Source organism: Pseudophryne corroboree, chromosome 9, assembly GCF_028390025.1.
Source record: "Pseudophryne corroboree isolate aPseCor3 chromosome 9, aPseCor3.hap2, whole genome shotgun sequence".
Taxonomy (NCBI): domain Eukaryota; kingdom Metazoa; phylum Chordata; class Amphibia; order Anura; family Myobatrachidae; genus Pseudophryne; species Pseudophryne corroboree.
Genome location: NC_086452.1, coordinates 397,686,095 through 397,708,195, shown reverse-complemented (window position 1 = coordinate 397,708,195; position 22,101 = coordinate 397,686,095). Strand labels below are relative to the sequence as shown.

General features: G+C 44.4%; 2 protein-coding genes across 5 annotated transcripts in view; both read right to left on the bottom strand.

The window, feature by feature from the left end:
• Positions 1-11,499: 11,499 nt before the first annotated feature.
• On the bottom strand, positions 11,500-13,663 carry LOC134957073 (protein SPMIP1). Its single transcript, XM_063938829.1, has 2 exons — positions 12,979-13,663; positions 11,500-11,785 (listed from the first exon to the last, which is right to left on the bottom strand). Exons 1-2 carry the CDS (start codon positions 13,400-13,402, stop codon positions 11,667-11,669), a joined length of 543 nt encoding a protein of 180 aa, XP_063794899.1. The 5' UTR covers positions 13,403-13,663; the 3' UTR covers positions 11,500-11,666.
• A 1,450-nt stretch (positions 13,664-15,113) lies between these two features.
• FLNB (filamin B) overlaps positions 15,114-22,101 on the bottom strand; it is a 382,553-nt gene continuing 375,565 nt past the window's right edge. For all 4 annotated transcript variants that reach the window (XM_063940867.1, XM_063940868.1, XM_063940870.1 and 1 more), the window contains 3 exons: positions 21,241-21,459; positions 18,599-18,802; positions 15,114-16,795 (listed from right to left, as the gene is read on the bottom strand). In XM_063940867.1, coding sequence (XP_063796937.1) covers positions 16,608-16,795; positions 18,599-18,802; positions 21,241-21,459 — 611 coding nt within the window. In that variant the 3' untranslated portion in view covers positions 15,114-16,607. The remainder of the gene's footprint in view (positions 16,796-18,598; positions 18,803-21,240; positions 21,460-22,101) is intronic.

Genomic DNA, 22,101 nt, shown 5'->3' with positions numbered 1-22,101 from the left:
GGAAGACCCACTGGTTAGTGATGAAAAAAGGTCCTTCATTTGTTCATGTTTAGGATTTGTTCTAAAGTATAATTATTTCACATTCCTAGATGATTGGTACAAACAAGTGTGTGGCTCAGCCATGGGCAGTATTTGTGCCCCGAGTGTGGCCAACATTTATATGGGCCAATGGGAACTAGAAACTATTATTGATAATTTGAAGGAAAACATCATAATGTACAAAAGGTACATAGATGATGTACTGATTATATGGAAGGGTACTGAAAAAGACTGGGAAGAGTTTCTGATAAAAATAAATGTGAACACGTACAATCTTAAGTTCACAGGAACTTTTAGTCCCAATAGACTTGAGTTTCTAGATTTGGTATTGTCTACTGAAAATTTCTGCTCTACAGGATAGATAGAAACTTACACACACTTTAAAAGTGTAGATAGTAATAGTTACCTACAGTTTGGCAGTTGTCACCTCCCCCAGTGGAAAGAAAATATCCCCTATTCGCAATATACAAGGCTCAGGCGAAATTGCACTGATCTAACAAAATTTGATGAACAGTCAGAAATATATACAGAGAGATTTAAAGCAAGAGGTTATCCCTTAAAATTATTGGACTCAGCACGTGAAAAGGCAAAAACAAAAGATCGTGAATCCCTACTGATCTATAAAAATAAAAATAAAAATAAGAGCACTAATGAGGGGAAAAAAACCTTTTGCCCGATGGTCACTCAGTTCAGTACAGGTTTCAGGGATCTAGAAAGAATAGCCAAGAAGAACTGGCATGTGCTACAAATGGACCCTATTCTAGGTCCAGAACTAGCAAAAAAACCAGATATCATATATAAAAAGGCAAAAACACTTAAATCCATGTTGTCTAAAAGTACTTTACCGTCAATAGTAACTGAGAATAGTAATTACAAGTTTTTGGGGACAACAAAAGGTTTTTTTAGTTGTGGGAGCTGCAAAGTATGCGTCTTAGCAGAAAAGAAAAAAACTTTTCAAGGTAATTACAAGAGAAAGGAGCCTTTAATTATTAGATCATTTATGAATTGCAACACGTCATTCTGTATTTACCTGCTGACTTGCCCGTGTGGGCTAAGATATGTGGGGAAAACGAAAAGGGTCCTTAAAATCAGGATTCTGGAGCATTGTAGGAATATTAAAAACAGAGTGTTAAATCATAGTATTCCACGTCATTTTGCTGAATTCCATAATGCTGACTCCAGTGTACTGAAGTTCATGGGGATAGAACATGTGGCATGTAGTAAGAAAGGAGGTAATAGGGAAGAACAACTATTGAGGAGAGAAACTTTTTGGATTCTGTCCCTGGATACGTTGATACCCAAGGGGCTAAACGAAAATTACGAGATTACCCCCTTTATTAGAAAACGGTAATTTAGTATATGCTAATGTATCATATTTCCGGAATCATTAACCCCTGAGTGCTAGAGCACCATATTCCTGTTTAGAATTAATCCAATTGAATTGAGTAAAGTATCAACTTATCATTATTAATATAAATGGAGCCTTTATCAATATTAATATTATTTTTTATTGTCTCTCTTGTTGCTGACTATTTTCCTTTAGGTACTTTGTGTTTAGAGTATATATGCCGGGAACCAGTGAATGGATTGGAACATGATTCAAATAAGTTGCTGTCTGACGTTGATAAAATGTCTTTCTCTTTTAAAAGTAGATACATTATCGCCAGGATAATACGATAGCCTGAGAAAAAAGTCATGTATAAATGCATTTCTTATAATCATTGGTGAATAATATCTAATATAAATAACTGATGGGTATGTCCGAACAGAACGAGCGGGCATATATTAAGAGACCCGTGTGTGTATTTTTAAAATCCCTAAAATGTGTGTTTTTAATGATAATATGATATGTGTATTAATTATGTGATGTATATATATGTATATTGGTGTACGTATTTGTATATTTTTTATATATGTATTTTGAATATATGTTTGTAGAAACCCAAATTATATTTTGTTAGATTGTGTATAAAGATGTAATTACGGCAAGCTGTGACAATTAGCGGCTCTGTGAAATGTAGTATGATGATGCTGCATGGGAGCGGCTTCGTTCCCCTATAAAAACCCTCTTGACAATTGACAGACCAGCCTCCTGACGAAGTGGTATACGAAACGCGTTGGGGCGTGGTCTGTCTGACGTCTTCTCTCCACAATTGTGCTGGCTGATCTGGTCGACTGCACGGCACGGTGGCTGGACGGATCCTGACGTGTTTGCGGCTGGAGACGGTGCTGTGTCCCGGACTGTGGTAGGCGATCGTTGAGACAGCCTTGTGGAAATATCTATATCATGTGGTAATCAGCCCACAGAGTGGGTAGTCAGGGTACGAGTCTTTAAATTACCTGTCCTGGATTATACACAGTGTTGTTTTATCCATTAAAATACTTACCTGCACTATGAGCGCACTTTCTCCTCATTTGTATCTTTAGAAAACTTATCTCCAGGAGTTCGGAGTGAATATAGGAGAATATTGCTGCGGTAATTAAAATTACCTGTGCCTGAAGCCCGGATTGTTGGTCTGTGGACTACCTTACATAGAGTCACCAGCGCACCTGTATATACTTGTTTCAAAATATATATATATATATATATATATATATATATATACACAGGTACCAGGCAATAACCGTCTGATAATTCTTTGCCCAGGAAACACCGTTGATGCCGACAGGGCATTCATAAACAACTGTATCTCCCCTATCGTGTTTACTGTTTAAGCACACAAACACCCATTTGCTAATACTTAATTTTCCGAATCAAGTACCGCCATACGCCGGCGAAGCCGACAGGTATCCCCACAGCAGCTTGACAAAACGCTCACCTTTGCCGACATGTCGACTAACCAATAGTGGGTACAACTAGGGAACCAGTGAATTTATGTAATATAAGAGTGATTATGCGTCCATTATAAAACATAATGCTATATGACAACCATATAGCATTAAACACAGTGCCCCCCCCCCTCTGGCGGGGATCTGAGGAAAATGGCGCTGACTCTATGAGGGCTAAACTCCGCCCCTTTCTGGTGCGCTTAAGCCCGCTCAACCTATACATAACCTTAATTTGAGCTGGGGCTTATATACAGGGATTAACCCCCTGTATACACCCCTATATGTACAAAAACAGAGGCAAGGGCGCCCCCCCCCCCCCCCCCCCCCCGCGCGCGCACCCACGGAAATCGTTGGTGTGTGGGAGCGATAGGGCGCAGCGTGCACGCTGCGGTGCCCTGGCGGGGTGAATACACCCGGTGTCCGGGTATGTTCCCCCGCCCTGGATGAATCAACAAATGCAGCCCAGAGCGCTCCCCCCCAGCGCCCTGCACCCATGGAGCCGGCGCTGGTGAGAAAATGGCGTGCCGTGCGCTACCCCACGCTAGCGGGGGCCGGGACACGGAGCCCCGGCACCGCCAGCATTACAATCACGAGTACCTCTAATTTGCTGCCCAGGGCGCTCCCCCCCCAGCGCCATGCACCCGTGAGAGCCGGCGGCGGGGGAGAGATGGCGCGTAGTGCGCTACCACACGCTGGCGGGGGCCGTGACACGGAGCCCCGGCACCGCCAGCATTCCAAATCACAATCACCTGTAAAATGCTGCCCAGGGCGCTCCCCCCCCCCCAGCGCCCTGCACCCGTGAGAGCCGGCGGCGGGGAAGAAATGGCGCGTAGTGCACCAGAGAGTCACAGATATAAGTTATATGCTGGCGGGGGAATGATATACGACACCCAGGTACCGAAATGCTTTCACACCAGCCTTTAGAAGAAATCAGCAACCTGCTGCCCAGGGCGCACCCCCCCCCCCAGCGCCCTGCACCCTGAGAGTGCCATTGTGTGTGGGAGCATGGAGCGCAACGTGACCGCTGTACCTCCGTTACTGAAGTCTTCTGCCGTCACTGAAGTCTTCTGTTCTTCTAATACTCACCCGACTTCTTTCTTCTGGCTTCTGTGAGGGGGGTGACGGCGTGGCTCCGGGAACAAGCAGCTAGGCGCACCAAGTGACCGAACCCTCTGGAGCTAATGGTGTCCAGTAGCCGAGAAGCAGAGCCTTTGAACTAAGAAGAAGTAGGTCCTGCTTCTCTCCCCTCAGTCCCACGATGCAGGGAGCCTGTAGCCAGCAGGTCTCCCTGAAAATAAAAAAACCTAACAAAGTCTTTTAGAGAAACTCAGGAGAGCTCCCCTAGTGTGTGTCCCATCACTCCTGGGCAAAGTCTAACTGAGGTCTGGAGGAGGGGCATAGAGGGAGGAGCCAGTTCACACCCAGTTTAAGTCTTTATAGTGTGCCCAGGCTCCTGAGGATCCGTCTATACCCCATGGTCCTTTTGGAGTCCCCAGCATCCTCTAGGACGTATGAGAAAAGATATTGAAAAGGGTTCTTTGTACCCTTGTGCCTGTTAAGCTGGGTACACACGACACAATTTGTTGAGCAATCATGGCACCTGCGACCACCCTGCATGACCATTGTGTAGTGTGCACACACAAATCATCATTTGATGAATTGAGTGGTTTTGCATCTTCCATTTGATGTGCCGCACCTCAGATGGGAGCATGTGATGTACGATGCGGAGCAGTTACAGTAATCATGTAGCATACCTCCCAACTGTCCCGATTTTCGCGGGACAGTCCCGTTTTTTGGGGACTGTCCCGCTGTCCCACCCGCGGGGCGCAGTGTCCCGCGGTGGGGTGGGGGGGGGGCAGTTGGGAATCTCTGTCTCTCGCTGCCCTGCTTAGCAGAGCAGCGGTGAATAGACGCTGTGCGCATGCGCACAGCGTTTATTCACTGGAGACAGAGGGAGAGGGGGCATGCCAGCGGCTCACAGAGCGCTGGGCATGCCCCCTCAGTGACTAAAATGGGGGCGAGGATCACGATCGAGGGTCGTCAGTGAAGTCATGCCCCCTTTTCGCAGGCCACGCCCCCTTTTTGCGTGTGTCCCTCTTACTGCAAGGGCAAAGTTGGGAGGTATGATGTAGTGTTATATCATGCCATTGTATGGTGGATCTTGGAGTGTGCAAATGGGCATGAAATACATCATAGCAACCCCTCGCATGATCGCTGGGTCGTCAAAGTGTGTACCCAGCGTAACTTCCCAAGTCTTCTGACAGAAATAATTGCTACTAAGAAAACTGCTCTTAATGTCATCTATCTCAGAGGAACCTCAAGCATAAGTGTAAAGACTGCATCCACAAGTACCTTAGGTTGAAGTTCCATAAAGCCAGAGATAAGTTGACGGAGGGACAAATTATTTTCTCTTACGTCCTAGAGGGTACTGGGGTCCATTTAGTACCATAGGGCAGAGATTCCCAAACTGTGTGCCGTGGCTCCCTGGGGTGCCTCGGGACACTTGCAGGGGTGCCCTGGGTTGGTGGTCCAGGACCAATTCAAATTATTCATGGTCAATATAATAGGCAAAACCAGTGCTGGTGGCTGCCAGTCATAAAATATGTGGCCAAACAGAAGCAAATCTTGTCCCTCACCACACAACTGACCCTAAGGATGACCTATAAACGCGATCTTCTTAATGTAATATTTCTTTCTACATTTCTCAATATCATCTATCAAGACTTACCGCGGCTACGTTTGACGGTATGGAAGTTGAGCATCAGATTTTAGCCCGGAATGGCATTCCAAACAGTTATTCCAACCCTGATCCAAGCTAGGAAGGGGGTAACGTCTAAACATTACTACCATATTTGGAGAAATATGTCTCATTGTGTGAAAACAAGAAATTTCCTGCATCGGAATTTCAACTGGGACGTTTTCTCCTTTTTCTACAGTCAGGTGTGGATGTGGGCCTAAGTTTGGGCTCTTTGAAAGTCCAGATTTCGGTTTTGTCCGTTTTCTTCCAGAAACAATCGGCTTCGCTCCCTGAGGTTCAGACGTTCTTGAAGGGTGTTATGCACATCCAACCACCCTTCGTGCCTCCCATGGCACCTTGGGATCTTAATGTGGTGTTGCAGTTTCTACATTCGGACTGGTTTGAACCTTTACAGGAGGTTGACGTTAAGTTTCTTACGTGGAAGACTGTTACACTGTTGGCCTTGGCTTCTGCAAGGCATGTGTCTGAACTAGGGGTGTTTTCTCACAAAAGCCCCTATTTGATTTTTTCATGAAGATAGAGCTGCACTCAGAACTCGTCAGCAATTTCTTCCTAAGGTGGTGTCTGCGTTTCATATCAACCAACCTATTGTGGTTCTGGTGCTTACTGACACCTCTGCTACCTCAAAGTCCCTGGATGTTGTGAGGGCTTTGAAGATCTACGTGAAGAGGACAGCTCGTCACAGCAAATTTGACTCGCTGTTTGTTCTCTATGATCCCAAGAAAATTGGGTGTCCTGCTTCAAAGCAGTCTATTGCTCGCTGGATCAGGCTTACTATCCAGCAGGCTTATTCATCGGCAGGATTGCCGGTTCCTAAAGTACAGGCCCACTCTACTAGGTCGGTGGGTTCTTCCTGGGCGGTTGCCCGGGGTGTCTCGGTTTTACAGCTCTGCCGAGCAGCTACTTGGTCGGGTTCGAACACATTTGCAAATTTCTACAAATTTGATACTTTGGCCTCTCAGGACCTTCAGTTTGGTCAATCAGTTCTGCAGGAACCTCAGCACTCTCCCACCCGGTTTGGGAGCTTTGGTACATCCCCATGGTACTAAATGGACCCCAGTATCCTCTAGGACAGTGGTGGCCAACCTGTGGCTCTTTTTTTATTCAAATGTGGCTCCCAACACTCTAAATCATGTGACCACAACAGATACAGAAACCACTGCACTCCAGCCAGACACACAGCAGCACTACAGGGACTGAAAACTGAAGGAGTCAGATACTAGAGGTGAGACACCCACAAGCAAACAGAGGACACATTAGGGACTGCTGCAATGGCACGAGTTGATGTGGGGGGCTGTAGTGATACATAAGGGTGGGCTAGAGTGACACATGGCAGAGCTGGCTTGAGAGACAAAGGAGGGTCCTGGCAGGAGTGACGTGGGAGGGTGCTGGAAGTAGTGACACATGGGAGATATGGCTGAAGTGACATCGGAGGGTGGTAGCAGGAGTGACACATGGGGGAGCTGGCTGGAGTGACATAGCAGGGTGCTAGCAGCAGTGACACATGGAAGAGCTGGCTGGAGTGACACATGGGGGAGCTGGCTGGAGTGACACAGCAGGGTCTTGGCAGTAGTGACACATGGGAGACCTGGCTGGAGTGACACAGCAGGGTCTTGGCAGTAGTGACACATGGAAGAGCTGGCTGGAGTGACAGGAGGGTGTTGGCTGGAGTGACACATGGGAGAGCTGGCTGGAGTGACACATGGGAGAGCTGGCTGGAGTGACATAGGAGGGTGGTAGCAGGAGTGACACATGGGGGAGCTGGCTGGAGTGACATAGGAGGGTGGTAGCAGGAGTGACACATGGGAGAGCTAGCTGGAGTGACATAGGAGGGTGGTAGCAGGAGTGACACATGGGGGAGCTGGCTGGAGTGACATAGGAGGGTGGTAGCAGGAGTGACACATGGGGGAGCTGGCTGGAGTGACAGGAGGGTGTTGGCTGGAGTGACACATGGGGGAGCTGAAGTTTATTATTTGAATCTCGCATTTTCAATTATTTTTTTGAAAGTGGCTTCTTCAATGGTTCTGGCTTTAATAAATGTATTTTATGTCGTTCTGGCTTTTTCAATGTATTTTATACCAGGGGTGTGGTCTAGCAGGCACGAGGCCACATTCCATTTTTGCATGCACGCCATTGGCTCGATGTCGGCTCTTTGACGTACCCAACAAGGTTTTTTGGCTCTTTGTCACTGACTGGTTGGCCACCCCTGCTCTAGGACGTAAGAGAAAATAGGATTTTAATCCTTTTTTCATAGTCTGTAGAGGATACTGGGCGCCCGCCCAGTGCTTCGTGTTTCCTGCCCTGTTACTTTGTTAACTACTGCTGTTGGTTCAGCTGTTGCTGTTCCTGTTCAGTTTGGTTAGCACGGCTTTCCTCTTGTTTGTGTGAATCTCACCACTGTTCTGTTACATCCTTCCTCAGGATATGTCCGTCTCCTCGGGCACAGTTTCTAGACAGAGTCTGGTAGGAGGGGCATAGAAGGAGGAGCCAGTGCACACTATTGATTTCTTAAAGTGCCCAAGTCTCCTAGTGGACCAGTCTATACCCTATGGTACTAAATGGACCCCAGTATTCTCTACGGACTACGAGAAAAGGATTTAACGGTAGGTAATTAAAATCCTATATGCACTGCATGGAATAAATTAATGCGGAGTTTCCCAAACTCCTCCATTACAGCCCAGGCTTTAAGGATAACCATGCTTAAGCAGAGGTGACTTAGTTCAGTCAATCTGAGTTGACTGTATTAACGCAAACATGGATATGCTTAAAACCTGGACTGTAAAGGTGGAGTTTTGTAAACTCCGAATTGATGATCAGTTTGTTTCCCAGAAAAACAATCAGGGCTGAGACTTGTACCTTGAATTGAGAGAAAGCAAGACCCACACTGAGTCTTACAGAAAATCGAGGATGTTTGGAATAGTAGATTTAGTTGGATCCATGCCATAAAAATACACTTCCTCCAAATTCCTTCATAAGCTATAGATTAGTTAATATTTCTGGTTTGCATGATAGTATTGGTTACTGATATTATTTCTGAGCACTTCACATACAATTTCCATGGTATGAAACATAGTTGCTCTATATCTGGTGAAAGATTGGACCCATTATAGTAGCAATAAATCTCTACAAAGCAGTAGAGGCCAAGGTATATCCTGAACATCTCACCAGGTTACCAGCAGCCACAGATACTGTGGCCAAAATGGAAGAATTGCTAGAACCTATTTCTTGATTTCCCTCAGTATGCAAGAGATGAGAGAAAATGGAAGAAATGCGTGGCCTAGTTGGAACTTCCATGGTGTTGAATGTGGGTTTGCTTCTTCTGTTCTTTTGATGTTGTGGCCAGAGAGTATTGTCCACTGTCACAAAGTTCACCTGGGAAAGACTTAATAATTTTATCACAAGTTGAAAGACTTCCCAAGACCACTCTCCCGGAATTGCCTTCAGCTCAGCTAATCCGCCGCTGCCTGTGACATAGAATTCTGAAAGTGACTTTAGGTTTCTTTCTGGCAAATACAGAACTTTTGCCAGTTACAGTACGTCATCATTCTTTTAATTCTGATGGCCCCTTCATGATTTACTGTATGAAGGCCACCAGCGTTCTGTCTATTTCTAGCACAGAAGCCTCCATTTACTTCTAGACAATAATATATCATTCTTTACAGGTTTGGAATTATAATCCCTAACTTTTGTCCATGCTGTTCCACAGTTTCATCCCTTAATGATCATAGTTCACCATTGTCGAAGCCTCCACATAGAAACAAAATTAAGTAACGGCAAATAATTGAGAACTAATACAATTAATTCAGTGTTTATAGTAGACAAATATTAAACTAATGTGCATTAGTTACCAATCGGTCATGTCGCCGGCAGTCTACTGCTGGTAATGCAGTAGATTACACAATCGGGGAGGGAGACACCATGGACTTTACCTGACAGGTGAGTATTGTTAACTACTTAGCAGCATATTTGTTGGTATCACTGTAAAACTAATCAAAATAGGCTGCCATCGATCGGTAATGTTACTAACTGGATCCCCAGTGCTGGATACCCATCAGCATTTGGAAAAAGCAAATGATACGGCAGCAAAACACGACTCTGTGTGCGCGCAACACCAGTACAAACAATGAAGCATGGAAAGCTCTGCCTTCTGTTTTGCTTCTCCCCCCAAAAAATGCCATCTCCGGGTGGTATAAGGAGGCTCCTGATGGGAGAAGAGCAGCAAAGTCTCTCTGCCTTTGCCCTGTTCTCTCCTCCCCCTTCTCAGACTTCATCCAATCAGAATAGACCAAGGTAGCGATTGATGTGCATATGGAGAAGACTACAGATAGCCAGCGATCTTCCCTATGTACTGCATAGATAGAAGTCACTGACTTGTCCCTATATAAATGCACACGGCTGACATTAATGCAGAACAGAATTCTAGATTATGCGATAACCTGCTCCGGCAGCTCTGCTCTTCTTGCCTGTACCTTCGCCCCAGAGCAGGGAAGAATACAATCAGCAGAAGAATTGGAAGTAGTAGCGCTGCATGGAGGTGTGTGGATAATGAGAGGCAGCAGCGGCCCCTACTGTGCCAGGCCGCCCTCAGCCTCTGCAAATAGTTCCATCCCCGGCTGCCTCCACTGTGCCCCTTTAGCAAATCTTCATTTATTTGTACATCAATACCTACAGCTTCTCTGCTTATTTCTCCAAGTAATGAGGCTATTGTGCACAATACACCAGAGTTTGGCCCTAGCCAATGATTATCATCCATATTCACAATAACAGAGCTGACACAAAAAACTCCCACACAGCAAATGTACAAATGCATCCCTTATATAACCTAGCACACTGCACAGACCGCACCCAAAGTAGTCCTTCACCCGCTGCCCTCAAGGTGTGTATACACGGTGAGATCCTTGCTATGGCCGATTTTGACTATGCTATTTCCTTTGAACTCCCCGGGGCCCAGCACCACCGATTTTGACTAACTTTTCTTGATATATGGGCTATGTGTGCTTACGATTTTGGCTTATGTGAGATGTCATTGACATGTGAGTTGAACTAGATAATACACCGATCTAGCAAGGATTGACTTGCCTGCACAGTCTATCTTTTCTTGCAATGCCGACCTGGTGGGATTATGCATCGGGATCGCAAGGTGACTTTCACCTTGCGATCTGCACTAACTTTTCTTGCGATTTTGACTATATAGTCAAAATCTAAAGAAAATATCTCACAGTGTGTACACACCTTTAGTTTCTTCCTGAGTTATTGTCATACTGATAAAAGGAACACGGGCACCTTAGCAGATTTTTATCTAGATCTGTCAAAGGTTGGGTATGTGTGAACGGCGGTCATAAAACAGACGGCGGATCCTGGCATTTAGATGCTCTGTGGTTCTATTCCCACTCTATGGGTTCCATGGACACCCAGGAGTGGGAATAGTCCCTGCTAGTCGGCATGCCGACTACCCGGATTTAGAGGGGGGCGGGATGTAGCCGTCGGTATTGTTACCAGCGGTCTCCTGACCGCCGGTCACATAACTACATCCCGGATGTACACTTACAAGGCATAATTTTGCCGTGTAAGTGTTTGCCCCTTTGAAAAAAACGTCAGCGATTGGCCCGGCGTCCCACATCTCTGGCGATCTCGAACTCCATTGCATCCCTCCGTGCATGTTCTAGACACACGGAGATATATTATGTAACGTGGTGTTACAGTGTAACTTCTAGTGAGCAGCACTTCATCCTGAAGAACCTGTTTAACAATCATTTGCTGGGTAATGGATACTGTATTGTAGAGTGACTGGTAAACAGAGAAACCACTCCTGACCCTTTATTATGCACAGAATATGTTTGCCTGGAATGTAGACAAATAATGAGATGAATCTGTTTAAGTCACTCGAGTATGCACAGAAACATTTAATTACATTGCTAATCTGGTGTCAATTCTCACCCAGCCATTTACATTGTGACGGTTCAGTTAAGCTTTAGCAGCAAGACAGGTAACTAAGTTAGTACAAAGTGTAAACCGCACACAGAAGCAGCCAGCTGGGATGTCACAGCATTCTGTCAGTGTTTGCTGGGACAGAAAGGATTCCATTCCTGGTGTAAAATGTGTCTTTCACTATCCTGGATCTTCCATGGTTCGGAGCCTTGAATTCCTTCACTACGTCATCTGGAACAGAAACATTAAGTTCTATTTAAAAACAAAACAGGCAAAATTGTTATATATTGTACCACAAAACAACATACTATAGGTTAAATAAACCCTTCAACTGCATAAGTACACAGAAACGGTATCCGGTCTTCAGGGCGACCACACTTAGGTAGACAGTCTTTAGGTCGAGCACTATTGGTCGAAATGCATTAGGTCAACATGGTCACTAGGTCGACATGAGTTTGTCACATTTTTTTAAATTGTAACTTTTTCATATTTTCCGATCCACGTGGACGATTGGAAATAATAACCTGTGCCAAGCGCAGCGGTAGTGGAGCGTGGCACCTTGCCCGAAGCATGGCGAGCGAAGCAAAGGACACTGTGCACTAATTGGGGTTCCTGGTCTCTTTATCAAGAAAATGACCATGTCGACCAACCAACCTAATGACTGTTGACCCTATGATCCACACCCACAGAAACAGGATGGGACAAAGTAAAGTAAGCCACCTGTTATCAGGTAGGTAAACCCTCTGAGCAAGTCATGACTTCACCCCTTTTTTCTTGTTGCAATCCAGAATGATGACAAATGTACAATCGGTAAAAGTAGAGCAATATTTAGTAATAAGCACAGTAGGCCTCAGAGCTGTAACTAGATATTTTAGTGGCCTGGTGGAAGAGAAGGCGGTAACCTAAGAGGCCCACCTAACCACGGAGTGGTTTTGCGCTAGGCTGCCCTCCTCAGTCCCAGGTAGTAAGTCATCACCATAGTGGCAATACCATTTCATTGGAACATATGTCGCAATGCCCTAATAAGTAACGAGGATGTAACTCATTTTGTAATTATAAACTGTATAAAATGGGGCACTGGATTTTGCTGTGTGACAAGACCATAGAGGTCTGGCTAATGAACAGGGCGAATATGACACCAAAGTCTATAGGATTCAATTGCGCACATCTGGCCCTTGACATGCTGTGAGCCGCATAGTAACAGAGCTGGCAATGCTGTGGTAGAGGCGGCTGGCATTCTTGATGAGTAGGAGTAAAACAGGTTGGTGCCAGAATCCCTATTAAATATCACCCCCTATAGGACTCCAAATCACAGTCTTGCTCATGGGCGCCTGTTACGGCAGATAATGGCTGTGAAATACGTAGTTCCAATTACTGATGCAGGCAAGAAAAGTGCTAGCAAATCTTTTATGGCAAATCCTTACCTAACCTCCAGCCATAATCCCAAGAGGACAATAATGGGTATAGATACTTTTCTTCTGGGCCAAACTGCTTCCTCTTCTTCAGATACAGGGACCTTCCCTTCCCCTCCTTGGAGAAGCCATCATAGAGAACGCGGGAGGTGCGAGGAGTGACTGGTCTCATTTCAGCCAGGTCCAGGGTATCCATGTGGTCATAGTCTGTCTTCTCGGTCCTGCTCACCAACGGCTGGGTTGTATTAACCAGAGGAGGGAGGGTGGTCTCTACCTGGGGAATAAAAACCTGTCTCCTCTTTCTGGTGGACTCTGGTTGCTGTGGTCTTGGGTTTTCCTTGCTATGTTTCAGCTTCCAGGTCATCCTGGTTAATGTCTCCTTTTCAATGAGCTCCTTCCAGCAGTTCTGGTTCCTGGTTGTGAGCAGGTCCCTCATGTTGGGAGCAGGGGGTGGTATGTAAAGTAAACAGGTGCAGTGGAGGAGACCTCTAGGAAGAGGAGGACACCAGCAGCCTGGCCTGGGATATGTGATCACTGGCTCTGTTTACAGTTTACAGAGATCTCCATGGCGACGGCCTTGTGGAGAAACAGAGTAGGGAGGGGCTGGGTGGACAAACACTGCACAAAAACACTAAACACAGGCCATGAATACATTAGAACACACAATTCCAGCACTTCAAACAGGGCAGAAACAAACTTGTATATTGACCTCAAATACTTCAAAGTTAACTGCAAGTCCTGCTACATAAAAAAAATATCTATTATAATCAATGTGGGCGGCTTGATATTTAGATTAAGTTTGAGTTTGTTTCATGTTTTTGTTTTCAGAAATAAGTGATCATTTTATAATCCATTTAGTAACAACTACAATAAAAAAAACATATATTGATCACATATTTATACTAAGAAAACCTACATTTTGTTACTATAAAATTAGGAACACAGGAATTGCCCTTTTAACTGCTTAAGAGAAAATGATATGCTGCAGAAATGTAACTATAAAAGCTCTGATAGTCAATAAATGCATTGTTCTTCATTGAAAAGGCTTCACACATTCACACCACACAAGCCTGAACTACGTGACTGCTGTGTATAGATCCCATTAACATATTCGCTAAATAAAAGTTCGGGATGCAGTCCATTTACCTACAATCAAAATTCTGACAGTCAAAATCCCGACAACCACTGACCAACGGTCAAAATCCCGACATGGTCAAAATACCGGCATTTAAAATGTCAACAGTCAAAAAGTCGACAAGAGTTTTTCATGTTTTTTTTTTTTATTGAAACAGACTTGTTCATACTTTAACATCCCAGTGGACCTGGAGGGGGAATATAATAGTGTGCCGAGCGCAGCGAGGCACCGTGTCCGAAGCATGGCGAGCGCAGCGAGGGGACGTGGTACACTTATACGGTGTCTATGTCAACCTATGTCGACATACACACCAAAAAACAAGGGCAAAATAAATGTCTGTATTTTGCCCTTGTTAGTATTTTGACATTGTTGGAATCTTGACCGTCGGTCAACTACTGTCGGGATTTTGATTATAGGTATTTCATACTGATCCCAAAAGTTCACATACTTTGTTCAACAAACATTTGGGAGAGAACTAAGAACACTATATTATTTACTCACTTAGGGGCTGATTCCGATGGATATGTTTACACGGATACATATAACAAGCTTTATCATATAATATATTCGCAGATGTAAATTTACGCATTATTGCATAATGCCACCCAGTTCAGAGTTGAACAGATCTTGGCCAAGCTTGCTGACAGGGATGTAGTTGGGATCCCGGCAGTCAGAATGCAGACAGCGGAATTTTGACACCTGTTAGAATGCCGACGCCTGCATTCAGACAGCTGGGATCCAGAACGTAAGTATCCCGGTGTGGTCCCAGGGTCAGGTTCCCGGAGGTTTGCGGATGCGCAATAGAGTCTGTTCTCAAACTCTACTGCCGCTGCGGAGAAGGATGGCACCGTCGGGGGACTCCGGAGAGGTAAGTATTAAATCCTGTGCATCAGTCAGAGAGGATGAGGCCCCTGAAGCAGAAGGCTGCACATGGGCCTCCTCCTCTCTTAAAACGCCCCTGCTATAGTCACTATAATAATCATGTAGCAGAACAAAAACATGCAGCCAAGTGTTTGCATCAGATACTAAACCATTTATTCCAGTTTATTGGTTTCTCCGTTTCAGGTTTACAAAGTAGTGAGTTTCAGAGTGAGGCACAAAACACAGTAAAAGCTTCAAATATCTCGGTATGCCAGCTAGTGTATCCAAAATAGTGTTTTAAAATGCACTGCATATTCTAGAAAAGATCAGAAAACAGTCTGCTATAAAGTTATTTTATGTAGAAAACAAAATACTGTTTACCTATTAAAAATGACTTTTGCGCATTTCACCAGTGAAAGTGTAACCCCGTGGAAAGTCTGCTTTAAAAAAAGCATCTGTGCTTGAGGTCATGAACAAAAGAAGGTTTTCCAAGCTGATTATTCAGGAACCGCAATAGGTACTTACAATCCATATATGACTGGGCTCTAGCAATCGGCTAGAAATTATCTGTTACATACATTTATATATTTACCTTATACCTTGGGCCAGGACAGTAGAACTTGTCCATGTGTTTGATACTAGTGTCATTTGTTTAATGTATTTCCCTTTCGTATATAGCAGATGAGCTGATTGCCAAAACGATACAATGATCATATAATTATCATTAATTATAATAAGCATACAAATATGCCGTTCTGGCAGTATAACTCAGCAGGGGTTTGATTGGCAACAAAACAGAGTAACATACAACAGAGGCAGATGATGATCACTACACCCAAGCCCTTCACTAATGAGTACTAATCATCAGGATATATAAAAAAAAATAACCAAACGCAGCCCATTTGATATCAGTGTGACCTTATATAACAGTAATAATTTATGTGCTGATTGCAGTTATTTTGTCAACAATAAAAATAAGATTGCTGGCATTTATAGAAAACCCTCCCAAAAATATACATTCGGTCTAACATGTAAACAGCAGAGACTGGGCTAGAATATAATTTAGTGTTCTATTGACGGTGGAAGCATCACTTACTGCAGTGGTAAAGAGCTATTTTAATTTGCCTTTCTGCTTAACTCAGTGACTGAATAGTCACATACACAAAAGGCACACAACTACTTCTAAGTATCACAATTCTCACTTCAGATGCTATTTAGTAGACATTAGACGGAGGCTTAGAACAGGGATAATCAGTAGTTCCATTACATATCGGACACTGGGTGGATGGAGGTAATACAGTTTTAATTCATACAGATCTTTAAGAAACTTTAATTGGTCCCCTTATGAAATCATCACTCAGAATTTTCGCCATGAACAAGTAATTGTACTTGGCATCCAATGGGTTAGACAATATTAACAAGTATAAATAAGCCCTTTCAGCAGTAGAGATTCGCTATTTATATTATAAATTGGACACCTAAAATACATGTAAAATTTTAAAATTTCCCTAGTATAAAAAAGTCACATAAAATTACAATGAAAGTTTTTGTTCACTTCTGAAGATCCTTCGATGGTATCTCCACGAGAATCAGACAATAAAGGTCTTTTCTTTCTTCTGAATCCTGATGGGAAAATGTATGGATTTTACGGGACGGTGACATGGAAGGGGCTCCCGGGGATGTGCTCTTCTCCCCATTTTACTACCAGAGTGTAATCCCCTTTCTCCTTCACATGGTAGTTGACATTATACTGTTTGTTACCCAGATGTTTTATAGATACTTCCTCGCAGGGTATTGTGGGACCATGTACTCCGACTAGTAACATGTTAGAGCCTGAAAGGACATAACAAAGAAAAAGAAAAAGTAAATGTTACATTTAAGCTTCAGCTTATCAAGAGTCATTGTGGCGTAATGGTTAGTTGTGTTGCCCCATAGCACTGAGCCATGTGTTCTATTCCAGCCAGGGCCCTATCTGTGTGGAGTCTGCATGCTTTTTCCATTTGTGTGGATATGCTCCCACAATCCAAAAACATACTGTGTTCATGTGGTAGGGAAAATAGATTGTAAGCTCTTCTGGGCCAGGGACTGATGTGAATCACTAAAAAATGCTTTGTACAGTGCTGCACAATACAGAATGTGTGCGCTGTATAAATAATACTAAGATCAAGGATAAACATACCAAAAGCATCCCCTCAGATCTTTCCTAGTGAAATAGTTATTGTGTTTAGGATTTTTTAGTCATTATGTTGAAGGACTGATGCAGCAAAGACAGTATGACAAACAACACTTTGAGGGAGATGTACCAAGCCTTGGAGAGTGATAGAGTGAAAAGAGATAAAGTACCAACCAATCAGTTGATAACCGCCATGTTACCGGCTGTAACTGAAAAATGACAGCTGATTGGTTGGTAGTTTATCTCTCACCACTTTATCTCTCTCCAAGGCTTGATACATCTACCCCTGAGTGTGGTGATACAGATGTAGTCTCTAATGCATGCACGGCTGTAACATTTTGCCGAGTCGTAGTGACGGTAATATGCAAATGCTATTTTCCGCCCTCTCCGTACTAGCAAGCGCCGGACTGTGCAAGCCCTGAAACGCTAACTTTCAAAGCTAGTGAACAGTGCAACTCGGCGGGTGGTTCTGAATGTTCCACCATCAACATCTGCACCAGCCTATGGCAGGGGCAGTGTCTCCTTCTGAAATTCCACTAAACATGGCCTCTGTGATCAGCGTTTGGGAAAGCATCCACTTTCAGTCCAGGCCAACACCCAGGAACGCCCGTGATGATTATTACTTTTCAATCTTCACAAAAAGAACTAAAGTGAATATTTCAACAAGATGAAGACTATTTTAAATGCAGAAAATATGCAAGTCGGGAAAGAACAGAATGTTTTTTTTTATTTATGTATTATTTTAAAGCAAAAAGATAAAGCAGATAATAATGCATAATTCACTAGCCACTCATTCAAACCTAGTAGCCAGCCAGGTATTTTAAATGGGCCAGGATAAACATGCGTTCATTACGCACAACAGAAAGGACTCCCAAATGGGTTCCATGTGTAAAACCATAGGGGGTCATTCCGACCTGATCGCACGCTGACGTTTTTCGCAGCAGTGCTATCAGGACTGAAATGCGCCTGCGCGTGGGTCGCAATGCGCAGGGGCCTCGTTGCCCGGTGACAAAAGCGATGAGAATAATGAAAAAAGTGTTCGCAGGGGCGGACGCAAGAAGATCGACAGGAAGAGGCCGGCCAGGGGTGTCAACTCACCGTTTTCTGGGAGTGTTGAGGAAAACGCAGGCGTGTCCGTCCGTTTGCAGGGAGGGATCCTGACGTCAGCTACAGCAAGGGTCATCGCAGCAGGTGAGTAAGTCTTGAGCTGTGCAGAGATTGCACAAACTTTTTGCTTGTGCAGCTCTCTGCACAGCTGATCGCACCCCTGCAAAGCTCTTACCCCCTCCCCTGTAGGCGGCGATGACCTGGTCACAGCAGTGCTAAAAATCACCTGCGTGCGACTAGGTCGGAATGACCCCCATAGTCGTGTCAACGACCTTTCAGTCTCCTTAGATAAAGGCTACATATTACTACAGCCAGATTTCCCCCGGCACCACGACAGAGACAGGCTGATTTCTTACCTGCTTTACTGCAATCTACGGTGAACATGCTCTTCTGTCCCAGATAGGCTTTTGACAGACCGGCCCCTTTGGATGTGACTTTACTGGCATCTGAAGCAAACCTTGGCAGCGCACTATATACAGTCTCTGTGGAGGCGCGGGTCACAGACTGCACTATGATAGATGACGTTTCACTGACTCCCCCAACACTGACTAGTCTCTGACCTAGAATTACAGACAGATACAAGGGTAAGACACACAATAAGGAATACAGGTCACATTAATATCTTCTTGTATATTAGCCTCATTCTGCAAATGTAAGCTTTAGTGAACGGTTATCTATTAGACTATATGCAATAATACACAAGGCCACAGTATTATTGGTTCAACTTGTGGTTACACTGTTTTGTTATAGTCTTTCACTAACAAAGCAGATCAGTGTACGGTTACAATTAAGTTATAAAAAAGAAGGAAAAAATAAGTTTTTAGAACATAGTGATTTGGATCTATAATATTACCTTCTTGAATTGTAACATCCTGCATCTCCCTCCCCCACAGCAATAAGGGGGTTAACTGACCTGAATAACAGATGTTTTCAAATGACAACTATTCTCATAGGAATTGTGAACATAATTTTCCATTTAATGATTCAACAAACAGAACCCTAGGTCCAGCAATATATGGGGACACAAACACATGCAGATTACGTCAAAATACATTATATATATATATATATATATATATATATATATATATAGATATAGATAGATAGATAGATAGATAGATAGATAGAATTTTTATTTTTTTTATTTAATAAAATCCTATATATAATACACATCTGGAATATTGGTGTAATGTATTAAGTGGTGATGTGTGCATCTACACATAAGGACCCGATCACTGCTTTGCGTTTTCAGCGACGGGGTACGCGGGAGAGCGACGGACTTACCAAAGAAATCGATCGCACCGGCGATCACAAGAAGATTGACAAGAAGAGGCCATTTGTGGGTGTCAACTTGTGGGTGTTTCCAAGGAAAACGCAGGCGTGTCCAGCTGTTTAAAGGGAGGGGTGCTGACGTCAGCTCCAGGCCGGATCATCGCAGCAGCTGAGCCTGCACAAACTTTTGTTTGTTCAGCTCTCTGCACATGCATTCGCACCCCTGCACAGTGATTACCCCCTCCCCCTGTAGGCGGCGACTACCTGGTCGCAGCCGTGCAAAAAACACCTGCTTGCGACCAGGTCTCAATTAGGCCCATAGACTCTTATTGAATACGGGCCATAGAAGTGGAGAATTAAGTTAACTGGTACTGAATAGTCACATGTTATGTTATAACAGAGGCAGGGCAGATGTAGGGGTATAATCATACTTGCCCACTCTCCCGGAAAGTCCAGGAGACTACCGAAATTAGGGTGGCACTCCCAGCCCTCCGGAGTAGGCAAGTCTCCCTCATCCCGCTCGCCCACCCCGCCACACCCCACCACTTTCATCCTGTTGCATAGAAAAAAGGGGCGGGGCGATGATGCGATTGCGCTAAATAGCGTCATCGTAGCCCCCCGCTCTGCAATACCAATAATGTGGGCATTACAGAGCAGGGGCGGGGCTATGATGATGCAAACACATCACCACGCCCCCGTACCGCCTCCTCCACACCCTCTCTTGTGTGACCTGGCTGCTCCCTCCCGGAGGGAGCAGCCACAAAGTAGGTAAGTATGGGTATAATTACTAAAGTTCGATTTTCATCCAACTAAATCGATGTTGTGTTTCAAGGGTTAACTTAGGACACACATTTACTAGCATCCGATTTTTTATATTTATTTTTCAGTGTTATTAAATGTGTGTTTTAGCCCCTGAAACACATTAATTTAGAATGATTTTATATAGATGGACTGCAAGAGGCTGGGACATTTTCTCAGTGATAACCTGTTTAATGCAATGTTAACATACCGTATGTAAGCATGCTTCCTCACCAGCATATCATACAGTACCAGTAGTTTCCTCCCTATACAATGCTCTACTCCCTGGCAGTCTGTCTCCATTACCTGGCTTTCGGCGTTTAAATACAGTCTGCATTATTTGTACTAACTGTGGAGGTAATTCAGACCTGATTGCTACTGTGCGTTTTCATCCAGCGGGCGATCAGGTCCAAACTGCGCATGCGAATGCACCGCAATGCGCAGCCGCGTTGCACAGGTACAAAGCGAATCGCCGCTCGGCGATGGGTTTCTGCGACGGATCCGTTCACACGAGCGATCGCAGGGGATTGACAGGAAGAAGGCGTTTGTGGGTGTCAACTGAAAAACGCAGGCGTGTCCATGTGTTTGCAGGGAGGGTTCCTGACGTCAATTCCGGTCCCAGACAGGCTGATGTGATCACAGCGGCTGAGTAAGTCCTGGGCTGCGCAGAGACTGCACAAAATCTGTTTGAACATCACTGCTACACATGCGTTCGCACACTTGCACAGCTAAAATACACTCCCCCTGTAGGCGGTGACTATCTGATCGCAGCAGTGCAAAAATCGCTACCCAGCAATCAGATCTGAATTAGGCCCTGTGTTATGTAGCAGTGTAGCACCCACGGACCAACCTCTAAAACATGAAGCTGTAGGTGCCCAAACAGCCAAATACAGAAGATCCCCCCCAGCATAGCACTCTGGATAATCACCTGTTACTTTTGCTTTGAATGGACTACCAAGGATGTGGTTGGGACCCCCGTACTTCACTCCAATCATATAATTTCCAGGGGCCATTGGAGTATAGAGGACATTGTAGCCTTCTGGGCACTCCTTACATTCCATTGTCACTTTTGATGGGCCTTCGATGGTGACAGAGAGGGCCCCGGGCCCTGCTTTACTTGTGTTGATGGTGAATTCAGACTGTTTCCCTGCAAAGAAAAGTGTTGTTTTGTTAAAAAAAAAAAAAAAGCAGAGCCGTGTTCTATATAAACCTATTGATGATATTGACAAGTGGCTTAAGATGCTAAAGAAGGCTCATCTCAAAGTGAAAAGCCCATTACAGACCGCAACATCACCACCTGCGCCGGTCACATAACTACATCCCACCTGCACTCAATATAAAAGGCAATGCACCCATACTATACATACAATAGAGCCTATTTGCTGGCAAAGGCTCAATGTAATATCACCATTCGTGTGGAAATCTACAGTCTTACAACCAAATTAATAAGTTCTCTGTCACACTGGAGAAATAGCTATTTTCCATTAGGCTCAAAGTTTTTCCATAGACAGTAACAGGTCACAGACTGAAGAGACTGCCACCACAAAACACTGTTAGCAATATATACAGTATGGAGAGAACCACTTATTAATTACCATGACCGTGCTAAACACTCTGCGTAATGATAGTCCGGTGATGGTGGATCCAGGAATCTCATATTCACACTCACTGAGGGATCTATTCATAAAGCAGTGAAAAGCGTGGAGAAGTGAGCCTGTGGGGAAGTTGCCCATGGCAACCAATCAGCTGCTCCGTACAATTGTATAGTATGCAAATTATAAATGTTACT